Source organism: Ascaphus truei, chromosome 7 (assembly GCF_040206685.1).
Source record: "Ascaphus truei isolate aAscTru1 chromosome 7, aAscTru1.hap1, whole genome shotgun sequence".
Taxonomy (NCBI): Eukaryota; Metazoa; Chordata; class Amphibia; order Anura; family Ascaphidae; genus Ascaphus; species Ascaphus truei.
This window is the reverse complement of record NC_134489.1, coordinates 84,499,462-84,513,345: the sequence shown is the minus strand read 5'-3', so window position 1 is coordinate 84,513,345 and position 13,884 is coordinate 84,499,462. Positions and strand designations below refer to the sequence as shown.

General features: G+C 43.0%; 1 protein-coding gene across 6 annotated transcripts in view; it reads right to left on the bottom strand.

Annotated features, from left to right (window-relative positions):
* WDSUB1 (WD repeat, sterile alpha motif and U-box domain containing 1) overlaps positions 1 to 13,884 on the bottom strand; it is a 25,123-nt gene extending 11,239 nt beyond the window's left edge. Inside the window, exons 1-6 of one of the 6 annotated variants that reach the window (XM_075609316.1) lie at positions 13,787 to 13,837; positions 12,223 to 12,517; positions 10,583 to 10,990; positions 4,564 to 4,748; positions 2,550 to 2,642; positions 1,875 to 1,968 (exon numbers count right to left, since the gene is read on the bottom strand). In XM_075609316.1, coding sequence (XP_075465431.1) covers positions 1,875 to 1,968; positions 2,550 to 2,642; positions 4,564 to 4,748; positions 10,583 to 10,980 — 770 coding nt within the window. In that variant the 5' untranslated portion in view covers positions 10,981 to 10,990; positions 12,223 to 12,517; positions 13,787 to 13,837. Of the gene's footprint in view, positions 1 to 1,874; positions 1,969 to 2,549; positions 2,643 to 4,563; positions 4,749 to 10,582; positions 10,991 to 12,222; positions 12,518 to 13,695 lie in introns of all 6 variants that reach the window. The other 5 variants (XM_075609315.1, XM_075609314.1, XM_075609313.1 and 2 more) reach the window with 5 other exon arrangements.

Here is a 13,884-nt window from a genome sequence, read left to right as displayed (position 1 = left end):
AGACGATAGACAAAGCAATAAATCAATCAGACACATTCTGATGTAAGATGGCAAATCACCCAACCATTATTTAAAATAACACATATTTGAAATTATACTTTCCAGCTGTTATCAGTGTTACATAGAGGTGTAGAGGCCACACACAGCTCAGTTAAAAGACTGGAGGATTGAGGGCCTGTCTGCTTCTACATGGTGGATCTTGCTATGGCCGTATAACTGAGCTGGTCTGGAATGGGCAATAAATGCAGTCGCTGCTAGAGCCTATGACAACAGCATTACTGCTCAACAGCCTAAACAGTTCATATACTACATCACTAGCCAAGTGGCCATTACAACCTGAAATAAACAAAGTTATAAGATGTGCGATTATGCCCCCCCACAACAAATGCACACTTTAATAGTCAAAAGCCTTTGCCGAGTGTGTGTGCATTGTCGAATGTAGGAGCGTCCTAGTGGAACCATTTGATTTATTTTGTATTGAAGTCCATCATACCAATTTTTACATAGCTGACAAAATAAGAATTGTTTTTCGTTCAGAGGCAGGAAACGTGTGGGTTTGGGGTGGAGTCTCTGTGGTAATCTGGTGAAATATTTCTGGTTTGTGGCTATCTGGACACATTCAGCAAATGTTTTTGAGAATGCTGAAAATGCTATTTTGATTTAAGTCCATTGCGGGGGAGCTTTAATCATTTCTTGCTCCTATGCCATACCAAAGCAATCTGTGCAACATTTGTTCTATAAAATCATGCACAAAATCAGAAATTCTTGTGTGTATAGAAGATACAAAGCATTTATAATTTCCTGTATTTGTAATTGTTGTGTAAAATTATTTATCCACTTCACCCTCACTAGGCACCAGTTTGCAAAAATGGGGTTTAGGGACAGGCTTTTTGATAATTAAAGAAATTAAATAACACAGACCCATGTGGCCAATGCAAACTAATAAAAACGACCCTGGTCAAGTCACACCATTAGTGTGCAACAGGACCATTCCCCTTTGACTGTCCTGCTCAAAGTTCACTCTTTCCCAACTCTCAGCCCCCTCCACCCCCCAAGATTAATTGACATGTTTTCAGATGTGTGGAGGAGAAAATTATAAGAGGTGGGAAACAGTTTCTGATCATTCCAGCAAAGAAATATCACTTGTGATCATCTTCACGTCTGACAGCTCTGCAACCCTGCTTTTCACCATTATCGCTGAGGCCACGCTTATAGTGCCGGCGACGTCGCGTCAAAACAAATACATTGACGCCATCGCGTGTGCTTATAGTATGCGCGACGCAACAGCTTGGTCGTGATCGCAGGAAGTCATTTCAATTTGATTTTTCCAGCGACCGCAGCGTGACGTCAGTGTCGCCGGCACTATAAGCACAGCCTTAGTGTACGGTGTTCCACTGCAGCCAGGGATTCTGGGAAATGACATGCAAATTAGCACACAGTGTCATCTTTCACTGAAAATCCATTTTAACATGGACCCCGATAAGCTTGAGAAGATGGTAATAAAGGCTTTTTTTTAAAAATGATAACACATTCTTCTAAGACCTGAATTCTTCCACAAGAAAATGGAGGTACAAGAAATAGAAGGTGGTTATTAAAGAATTATTCTGCCATTTAAAAAAAATAAAAAATATCTCAGATGTCTTAGGTCTGGACTCCTTTAGCAAAGGCGTGAGAATAAACTAAAAAGACGGTTAGAAAAGGATATCAATATATATTTTAGTTTTTTACACTGCCTCTACGAGCTATATAGGTTCTGATTTTTTTCACTAACAAGGTACTCTAGTTAGAATAACCAAAAAGATGGGTACTGTTGCTCAATTATTTTGTCACCCAGTGTCAAATTCAGAGCACTACAAAGAGAAGAGAATGCTTACCCAGAGACCAATGTATGACCATCATTTGAAAGAGCACAAGTGAGAACTGGAGCTGAATGTCCGCTTAGTGTAAGATTGCATCTCATTTTGAAGCCTTCACAAAAACATACAAAACATGTGAATGGCAGCATATGGTGCAAAACGTCATGTATATATTTTCCATTTAATTTTATTCTAATCACAGTATGATGAACATTAAAAAAATAATTGTATTGCAATAAAAATAAAAGGATTTAAATTGTTGATATATTACGAGATTAGAGGCAATGAGACAACTCTTTTTAAAAAAAGACAAAAAGCTGTGGCATGCATTATACTATTAAAAATCACAAATCTTATCATTCAAGAGTTTAATGCTTCTCAAGTCTGATTGATTAAATTAATTTAAGACACTATGAAGACCATGGCTAACGTTGTGCCTCTACGGCTTCCTGTACCATGCACAAAATCCTCATCACTTACATTCCAGTGTCACTTAGCCCAGTGGTGCTCAACTCCAGCAAGAACAGCTGTAAACGACCGAGTAAAAGACTGAGCCACCTGTGCTGAAGCAGGGATATCCTGAAACATGACCTGTTCGGGGAGGGTCTTGAGGACTGGAGTTGAGCACCACTGCCCTAGTACCATCAATCCCTGCTACAGCTGTATCTTTGCCTTTGAATTTAACACACATACCTCTCACGTCACTGAATGACATCACCCACAGCCGGATTTGGTTGTCTTGACCACAAGATGCCATTTGGAAACATTCCGAGCCATGCCCATCATCTGATAAAGTGAAATGATACATAAAGGCAGATCATTTTTACAGCTTACTTATATATTGCCAGCTTAACCTGACTGTCTCCGGGCCTCCTCAGGCATTCATTTTCTTTGCGTGTATTAAGAGGTGACAGATGTGGTGGAAACATTACAGGTTATTCCCCCCCCAAAAAATGAAATAGCTGTTAAGTTATTATTAACGACCATTCAAATGGCAAATAACCCCCGTGGGGGGGAAAAAGGGCAGCTACGATGGAAAGTACATTGATGGAAAGGTCATCGAATTTTGTAATGTGCGGAATTTTGTTAAAACATTACAGCTGTCTTACTAATGTGAACAATTGAGAACAAATGTTTAAATTGGCTGGGAAGGTTAATTGGTTTGAGAGACACATGGAAATAAAACACAGGAAACCTCCTCCTGCTGGTGTCATTCTCCTTACATACTTTAAATAGAGCATTTCACAGCCAAATTTGTTGTAGTCTCCGCTGGCCCTAATGGAGAGCTTTATATATTTTGAGGTCATGTGTCTGATGTCACACATTACTCGCAGGATAGCCAGCACACGGCACCTGCAGCAGCACAGTTAACACTAATACTGTTACGTTCCTTAGGCCGTGCCTATAGTGCCGTCGTTGGCGACACGGCGGGCGACGTCACCCGTCGCCGAAAGTTATGTTTCGCCGGGCGGCGGGGTCGCAGGATTCCGGTAATTTGATTTGTTCAAGGGCCGTCACGTGATGCGACAGCCGCTGAAAAATCAAATTTTGCCGGCTTCCAGTTTCCGCGACAGCGACGTCGCTCCGTCGCGCGCACTATAAGCGCACGCGGCGGCAATGTATTTGTTTTCGGGTGACGCCGACGGCACTATAAGCGCGGCCTAACAGGCATTTTAGGTTGTGAAAGCAACCATATATTTAAAAACAAAATGTCAATATGTTTCACAGTCTGCAAAGTTGCCACTTCTCTGGAATATATGTTAGAACCATATGGTTAATTTAGATCAGTGGCGTTCAAATTATTAGGAACCACTCTTGTTTCTTGTCTTACTTTGCGGAAGTCCACTTTACCTACCCCTGTAATATGACTGTAGAAGAGCATAATTTGATAGATATAAAATGAACAAAAAATATGTTTAGTTAATTTAAAAAAATTGTAATAAACCTTCAATTATAAATATACCAAAAAAAGAAGTACGGTGTCTTGAAAACTAAAATATTTACCATTAACAAATTATTTTTGGGGGACCCCTGGTAACCACCTTCTGTGCAAATATTGGGATCCAAGAAACACAATTTGAACATCTTTCATTAAGATAAAACGCCCATTATGCTAAGAGGAAACAAAGTCGTAAAACAACTGGCCACTTATTGATCCAAAATATGCAAAGAAATGCACAAAGCAGCGCACTGTCCAGGGACACAGGTGTATAAAAATAAAGTATAAATATATTGTCAATCAGACATAGCAAACAAGGGGGTACAAACCCTCCAACGCGTTTCACACAACAAGGTGCTTTATCAAGGAGTACACCTGTGTCCCTGGGCAGTGCGCTGCTTTGTGCATTTCTTTGCATATTTTGGATCGTTTGGAACTCAACCAACGGCTGGACACGCCCCCAGGATTTCAGTGAGCTCTAGGAGTGGGTAAGATTCTCAAAGATATAAATTCACATGGATCTTCATCACTACTAACTGGGGTGAGTGCTCAATTTCCTCATATCTATTTCCAATGAGGTACAGCGAAGCGGGTCATACATATTTTTTCAGTTGCCTTCAGGAGATTTTCAGTGGAATATTATAGTCACTCACCCAGTAACTTACCCACTCCATCATTTGAGCTTTCACTGTTTCTACATGATTGATGAATATACATAGAGATTCCAGGACTGTTGGAGCACCCATCACATTTTTATATTGAACTGACCACTTATTGGTTGAGGAGAAATGTCACAGCACGTAACTCCTAGATCGTGCGCCTTCTCAGTGTGTAAACATCTCATGTTCTCATCCCAGGCTGTCAAATCGCCACTCGATGAACCCGTAATAAAAACCTCTCCACCAGGGGAGACTGCACACGCCACCAGCGAGCCGTCCTTCACTCTGCCAGCTCTGGAGAGAGGACGAATGCAAGAAGCAAATCTTAACGCTAAACAGCAACATGATTAGAAAAGTAAATGATTACAAGGAAATACCTGCACAGCAGATTACAAGTTATCTGCAAGGTGTAAAGGAAAGGCTAATTATGAGAGTACTTAGTAACTATATGAAAGCAACAATGCCAATTAATTTGTTAAAAAAAAAAAAAGTATAAAAGAAAAAACAATATACTACAGTGAAGTTGAGACATTAGGGGGTCTGACATAACAACATTAGAGTCAAAGCAGCCATTTTGTCTGACTATTTTTGTTAGCCATCTTGTTATTGTTCTAGTCCTTGTCTGTCAATTACGTTGTAATGTGCTGTGCTGGTGTCTTCCATTTTGTCTTCTGTCTGTATGAAAGCTGCATGAAAGTTATAGTGGGTTAAAAGATTTTTCGCTCAGTGTTTACCAGCTCTGGCCAGCCCAGCTGCAGAAGGAGGGAGGGGGCATACAGCCTTGAGGAGTGAGATTAGAATTAGAGAAGAGTTCTCACATTTAAGTGCCAGGTAAAGTCTTGAGAAGTGAGATCAGAATTAGAACCAACTTCTCAGCATTTGAGTGTCTGGTGGACTCAGAGATAGAAATCATTTCTCACATTCAACCCCTTAAAGAATGTATGTATCATTTCATTTTTGTTATGTATTACAAGATTATGTCATTTTAGGTGACGCACACTTCCCTCATTTGTTATGTATTGCAAACTTACATCAGTTTTAGCATTGTTATGTATTACAAAATGATGTCATATTTAGTGATGTGCAAGCCCCCCCATAAAGGGGTGGAGCTTTAGGTTTTAGGGTATAAATATATAGCATATCGTGCTATAAGCTTAAAAAAAATCGTGCTATAAGCTTTTTTTTCAAAAGCTGTCTCCGTTGTGCACTTGACTTGAATAAATTCACGTGTTATTCTGTTTCAAAATAACCTCAGACTGTGTTTTTTATTTACGCTTTTCTCAAAGGTTACGTAGGTCAGTAAAAATTGCAGTGTTGTGTATTGTACATCTTCAAAGGTTACTCAAGTAGAGCAGGTGCATGTAGAACCCACTTTCCCCAAGATGCGAGAGCTGTGGCCTAAATGAGCACTGGGTGTGGGTTCTAGTCCTGTTGGGTCTGACACCATTCCAGTCATTAGGTTGGTGAATTAGGCTTATCAACTGTATATAGTTGGTATGGAAATCCTTTTAGGAAGTGTGGGATGTAACTCATTTAAATATACTGTGCATTGCCATTAGCATATCTCCAAACCGGGTACCTCAGGTGTGCTTCTTTTTCATCACAGGCATGCCTTCCTAATTTATTTAGAAAGACGTTTGAGGGGATATATATATATATCTATATATATATATATATAGATATATATATATAAAAACAGAAAACTACAATAAGCGCAATCACAATTAGACTAATAATGATATTTACCACATATATAGGAGGGTATACTACCTCACAATCTAACTTTCCCTGATTAAGTCTGCAGCCAAAAGGTCTACCGCTCCATGGGCTGGTATAAAAGGATATCCAAACAAGAGTGACCTAGGCGCAAGTAAAAACAAGAAAAACAAACATAGGTTAATACGTTCAAACAATTTGTCTACTAGAGGGTACGATATGCACTTACAGCAGGTAGAATAAAATCAGGCCTTGTATCCACTCTGGGATCAGGAACAATGAATGAAGATCTGGAACAGCCAGCAGCAACTCATCTACAGGAACCGTATCCTCGTGTGAAGTATCACATATAGGAAGAGAAGTGGGACACATACAGTGTAACACAGTTTATTTTAAAATTTAATAAAAAAGACAATAGGTAAAATACTCACACTTTGTGAGTTTGGGTAAAAGCGTTTGAGAATTTAGAGCTTCTCACACTCATCAAGGGTGGGTATACACAGTCTCTATTGGCTCCTTATATAATGTCCTTATAACCACATGCGGTGTTATGGCCAACTTCCAAGGGTATGGAGTCACTTTATAGGGCACTCCCAATAATGTCCAGAGCCTCTGAGGGCGGGGTACTAGCTCCGTTGTGCGAGACCCGTAGTAAAGGGCCGTGTGTCTCTTTAGCTGCACCTAATGTGCAAGTAGTACTCACGCTACTTCTGGGGTACAGTGTGATGTTTTCCCCCTTGGTTAGTGTCCGTCTCGATAGTCTGTGGACCTCCCCGCTTCTCTGACTGCTCCCGTCCTCCGTGGCCGTCAGCTCCTGACGAAGCCGAAAGGAGAAACGCGTAGGGCGTGGTTTTGAACTACTGAGTGAGCACAGGACATTTGGGAGAATAGCCAGCAATATTCAGTTGTCTGGCAGTGATCTGTATCGGTGTACCGGCATGGTACATGTTTCTAACGAGTAGGTGTGGGACTTAGATCAACACAGCGACCGGGAGATTTGGATCCAGAATCTCGCGAGATTACGGCCACGGAGGACGGGAGCAGTCGGAGAAGCGGGTAGGTCCACAGACTATCGAGACGGACACTAACCAAGGGGGAAAACATCACACTGTACCCCAGAAGTAGCGTGAGTACTACTTGCACATTAGGTGCAGCTAAAGAGACACACGGCCCTTTACTACGGGTCTCGCAACAACGGAGCTAGTACCCCGCCCTCAGAGGCTCTGGACATTATTGGGAGTGCCCTATAAAGTGACTCCATAACCTTGGAAGTTGGCCATAACACCGCATGTGGTTATAAGGACATTATATAAGGAGCCAATAGAGACTGTGTATACCCACCCTTGATGAGTGTGAGAAGCTCTAAATTCTCAAACGCTTTTACCCAAACTCACAAAGTGTGAGTATTTTACCTATTGTCTTTTTTATTAAATTTTAAAATAAACTGTGTTACACTATGTATGTGTCCCACTTCTCTTCCTATATGTGATACTTCACACGAGGATACGGTTCCTGTAGATGAGTTGCTGCTGGCTGTTCCAGATCTTCATTCATTGTTCCTGATCCCAGAGTGGATACAAGGCCTGATTTTATTCTACCTGCTGTAAGTGCATATCGTACCCTCTAGTAGACAAATTGTTTGAACGTATTACCCTATGTTTGTTTTTCTTGTTTTTACTTGCGCCTAGGTCACTCTTGTTTAGATATATATATATATATAGATATATATATATATATATATCTATATATATATATATATAGCATAGAAAGGAATCAAAGGCACTCCGTAATAAAAGTCACTGGTGTGGGTGCATATCCTATAATGGAATATAAGCAATACGATACCGTTTGGGAACGAAATCAGCAGACAGCACTCCGGAATTGATCAAACAAGTGTATTGAATGAATAGACACAAAACCGACGTTTCGGTCCACGAGTGGGACTTTTCTCACCACCTTGAGAAAGGTCCCACTCGTGGACCGAAACGTCGGTTCGGTGTCTATTCATTCAATACACTTGTTTGATCAATTCCGGAGTGCCGCCTGCTGATTTCGTTCCCAAACGGTATCGTATTGCTTATATATAGATATAGATATATGACAAAGAGAAAAAAGAAGTGCAAGCTCCATAGCGCGATACTATATGGGAAATTTAATGATGTATAAAAAAAGAAGGTCTCTTGGACTTGCACTCACAAGAGGACAAATATAAACAGCATTTATGAGATAAAATCTCAATTGTGGTTATGTCACTATCAGGATATACAGCAGTTCATTCGCCAACAGTAGAGTAATCACCGGTCTGATGTGTAGTGGAAGCAGAAGGGCCCTGCACAATACCAATGTCACAATACTGGGAGGTACCTGGGAGCTCGACTGTAGAGATTAGTAAACACGGTCCCGAACAGCTCCTCACCCACCAAACACCAGCGGTGCTGTACTCTGGGAGCTTCCAGCCTTCCCCGTTGGTAAAGTATCTGTGAATCGCCTGGAGATGCCAGCTACACTCGTGTCCATGCTTCCGTGATAGCGTGCGAGCGGACCTGAGTGACGTCACTACGTACAAGGTAACGTCCTGACGCGGTTCGTTACTAGTGATGACTTCATCAGAGGAGGAAGCGCTACTTTACTGTTTCTGATAGATATATATATCTATCTATGTCGACACGTATTAAATTTGAATCAGGATTGTATTCAATGACGGATTTGAATGAATCCTTTTTGACTTATTTTTCTTTTAAGTTTTTATTAGGTTTTTCCAACAGTTATGGGGGGGGAGGGGTTTAGAAATAAAAAGGGGGGGGGGCTGTGAGGGGGGAAGGAATGGTGCAACATTCCTGACGAGCACACTTCGCATAGAAAAAAATACATTGAACATGACCACTGGCAAAAGTATCACTTTATATCAATTCTGTTCCTTCCCTACTTTGTCTTAAAAAAAATGTTGGGGTTGGCTATCCCTCCGGGTAACCTGGAGAACACAGAGGGTCTCATTGGAGGATATTGGACTGTTCCATGGATGGATGACCCTGTGTGTTGAGAGTTTCATAGATCTGCCACGGCTGCCAAACCTTTTGAAACTTTGAGCAGGAGTCTCTCAGAATCCCAGTAAGTCTCTCCATTTTGAGAGAGTACCAAATTCTTGTTCTTATCTGATTAAGAACCAGGAGGCTTGGGCTCCTCCACGCTTCTGCTATGGCACAGCGCATTGCTGTTATTATATGGCCAATAAGTTTATTTTGGTATCTATCCAAGTTCTCCTGAGGTTTGTTTAGGAGACATACCCATGGGTCAAGAGGGAAATCACAGCCCAGAACTCTCTGCGTCAGCCTGTGAGCCCTTTTCCATATCTCTGTCACCCTGGGGCACAGCCAACACATATGAATGAACAGGGTCGTTGCCTGCAACCCTTAGGACACACAGGGGACAGTACTCAATCTGTAGACAGATTTTAGTGGGGGGATGGATTTGGTAAAAAAAAAAAAAAAAAAACACACTTGGACTGGTCCGCTCATCTCTACTCTGGTGTCTCAAAGACGTATACACAAGAAAACCTTGTATGATCCATATGTTGGTCCATTCAAAAGGTATCATAAGCTACAAAGTATCTTGCGTATATTTGCTAATGCCGCAGTGCGCAAACTGGGGGGCGCTAGATTTTCTGGGGGACGCGGCAGTTGTAGAGATCCCGCGCTCTCCTCCCAGGCATTTTAATTAAATGCCGGGGGACCACGCGAGGCCTCAATAATACACTTATCTTCCCTTTCAGCGATGCGTCGTCCTGGTAACCCGACGTCAAAAGACGCTGCGGGGTCACCTGACGTCACATTACCATGGCGACGTGACGTTACATGGCCCTGCACGTCATGACACCGGGGTCGAGCGAGGGGCGTGAAGCACCAAGGAGAGCAGGCAGGGGTGTGCACAGGAAAAAGTTTGTGCACCCCTGTGCTAATGCACTGTTTTTCCAGAGTGCAGTAGATTTTGCTGTTTATTTGTAACCCTGAACTCCCGCTTTTTGAATTGCATCTTTTTGACACATTTTGAAAGATATTTAAATTATCAAAAATGTTATTGAAGTGTGACATTTTAGCAAAAACGTGCAAACCAGGTGAATTTTGCAACTTTGCTTGCATGAATAAAAATTAGCAAAACTACAAAGGTCGCCCCCCAAAAATATGCAATTTGTAGGTCACATGAAAATATTGCCATTTTCTCTAAATTTTTACAGGAATTTTGAGCAATGTTAAATTTTGCGAAAAAAAGCAACTATAAATAAATAACTCGCTATTCGAGACATTCGCACATCTACAGTGAGAATATTATTAGGTTGAGCACTCCCCTTTTACCCCATCTTCAGTATATCTAACTGATGAAATGAACAGAAACACAACATTTATGATGGCACTGACCTGTGAAATTTCAGTAAGGGAACATTCCACAGCACCACGGAGCCATCTGCTGCACCGGATACCAAATAGGTGGAATTGGGTAAAAATTTGCAAACCCTCACTGGACTGCCACTAGGCTGTTCCATAGAAGCCAACATCTGCCCATTTTGCAAACTCCAAAGGATGGTTTTACCGTCTGTTGAACATGAGGATAAAATGGGCTTATCATGGGAGAAGCAGCAGCAATGCACTGCGTACGTGTGGCCTCTCAGTGGTGAAAAGGGCACCTCTTTGAAATCCTTTAAGCAATAAACTCGGATTGTTTTGTCCAAGGAACAGGTAGCCAGGTAAGAATCAGAGAAGGCGCAGCTGTTAACATCATCACTGTGATCTGCCAGTGTGTGAATTAATTCCACCATGTTATTCAATCTGGGAAAAACAAAGATCCAACATCAGAACAGCTTTAGTCTGAACAAACATCCCACAGCTTACTATACTACTACTGGCTGTTCTATCACAATCGCAGAAGAAAGTACTCAAATGTCAATTTTTGCATATTTTCAGTAGCACCATGAAAAAAAAATTACCTTTGGTACTTTATGTCAAAATAGGATTTCACGTGAAAATTAATGTGCATTTTTACAGCAGGTTCTGCATGAAAAAAGTATGCAATTATGTTGTTTCTTAAAAAAAACCTTCGCCCATCTCTGGAGTAGTACTTAGCAGCATAATTTTACATTGCTGATATCACCGTATTCGCAGGTGGAATGAACAGAAAACATTTTACTGTGTTATATAAAAGATATCTTCTCACACATGCGGTCCTAGAAAAAGGCTCCTGTGTCAGCCGAAACGTGGGTCCTTTGTGGCTCATAAATATTTTTTTGTGAAATCAGACAAGTGCCCTTTCTCTACCTTCTTTCGATGTCTTGGACAGCAACGTGCCTGATCTGAAGTTAGGAGCACCGACCGGTGTTTGTATTCTAGCTTTCTTTATTTTAAAGCAGCAAAACGTGAAACATCCTATATGTTTTTTTTAATAAATTAGTGTCTGCATTATTATTTTTTAAACTCTGAATACCATTTGTAATGATTTTCTTTAATGTACTGATCATCCTTTGGTTGCTACAGCAACCATTTAGAAAGTCATACCCACTTCCTCTTTTGAAATAGGCTCTCACACACTTTTTTTTTAAAGCTCTGCCCTTTCGCAACAAAGTATCACAAACAGATTTTTGCTGTGTATTGCTCTGAAAGCGGTAACAATAACGTGTTACATTTAGTAATATAATATTACATATCACAGACTGCAGCACAAAGTTAGAAGGCTGCCATTATGTTAGGCATACAATAAGGATTTTGACAGTTTTATAAGAGTGGCATCAAACGAGCGCCAGCGTTGTTACATGCTTTAAATATATAATGAAGACAAACATTCACAGATACAGTCATTAAAAAAAAAAGTGCATGAAAAAGTGCATGTAGATGCCTGAGCGACCGCGATGAAATATGCAGATATTCAGTGGAACATGGTACACTGGTCTTGGTCCTTGGACTGCAAGTTAAAGAGCCTTGTAATGAAAGGGAAAAAAAATTGTCAGGCGCATTAAAATTGCAATTTTATTATTACGGTTAGTCCCATTAGTTTGAGCGGAGCTTACCTCTTCTCCAGCACTGGGAAACGGCTATATTACATGAATAAGAGAGAAGCTATTTGGAGCATGAGTTGTCAAGGTATCGGAAGAACTTTGCCCAAATGTTTCCAGTGAACAATTTGCCGAGTGATCATGTGAATTTTTATTTGACGCATAACTGGGATGTATTGTATCTATGATATCTGTCTCTCCTACTACCAGTTCTTTTCCGTTCTCAATCCAAACCACACTAAGCTACAGATGTACGAAGTTCACTCAAACAAGAATAAAAGATCGTCATTTTACTGTTAACTAATAAAATCTGAAAAATGGGTTAAAACAGAAAAATAATTATTTCAGCAAACGTTACTGTATTTAACAATTATTTTGCAGGCCATTCAGTTAAATTAGGAAGGGAGGGGGGAGGGGAAGGAAGAGAGGGGGGGAGGGGAAGGAAGAGAGGGGGGAGGGGAAGGAAGAGAGGGGGAGAGGGGAAGGAAGAGAGGGGGGAGGGGAAGGAAGAGAGGGGGGAGGGGAAGGAAGAGAGGGGGGAGGGGAAGGAAGAGAGGGGGGAGGGGAAGGAAGAGAGGGGGGAGGGGAAGGAAGAGAGGGGGGAGGGGAAGGAAGAGAGGGGGGGAGGGGAAGGAAGAGAGGGGGGAGGGGAAGGAAGAGAGGGGGGAGGGGAAGGAAGAGAGGGGGGAGGGGAAGGAAGAGAGGGGGGGGAGGGGAAGGAAGAGAGGGGGGGAGGGGAAGGAAGAGAGGGGGGGAGGGGAAGGAAGAGAGGGGGGGAGGGGAAGGAAGAGAGGGGGGGAGGGGAAGGAAGAGAGGGGGGGAGGGGAAGGAAGAGAGGGGGGGAGGGGAAGGAAGAGAGGGGGGGGAGGGGAAGGAAGAGAGGGGGGGGAGGGGAAGGAAGAGAGGGGGGAGGGGAAGGAAGAGAGGGGGGGAGGGGAAGGAAGAGAGGGGGGGAGGGGAAGGAAGAGAGGGGGGGAGGGGAAGGAAGAGAGGGGGGGAAGGAAGAGAGGGGGGGAGGGGAAGGAAGAGAGGGGGGGAGGGGAAGGAAGAGAGGGGGGGAGGGGAAGGAAGAGAGGGGGGGAGAGGGAGGAAGAGAGGGGGGGTGGAAGAGGAAGAGAAGGGCGGTGGAAGAGGAAGAGAAGGGAGGTGGAAGAGGAAGAGGAGGTGTAAGAGGAAGAGAAGGGAGGTGTAAGAGGAAGAGAAGGGAGGTGTAAGAGGAAGAGAAGGGAGGTGGAAGAGGAAGAGAAGGGGGGTGGAAGAGGAAGAGAAGGGGGGTGGAAGAGGAAGAGAAGGGGGGTGGGAGAAGGGGGGTGGGAGAAGGGGGGTGGGAGAAGGGGGGTGGGAGAAGGGGGGTGGGAGAAGGGGGGTGGGAGAAGGGGGAGAGAGGAGGGTATACGCTATATATGAGGGGGACACTGGGCGGGGCCTCAATGACGGCACATATTGACGTTCAGGCCTGTGACCAGCCCAGGAAGTATAGTCACGTACACAGCCAGCTTTGTAGCTGCTGCTGAGGTTTGCGGCTCAGCCCTCGCGTGCGTCAGCTTGTGGCGCGAGAACAGCCAACAAACCCACCTACCAGCGATGTCCGGGTGGGGGCTGGCGCGTGGCAGGGAACACACCTGCCGCGGCTGAGGTCAGACAGGCAGTGGGCGGGACGTGCACGCCCGAGGCGGG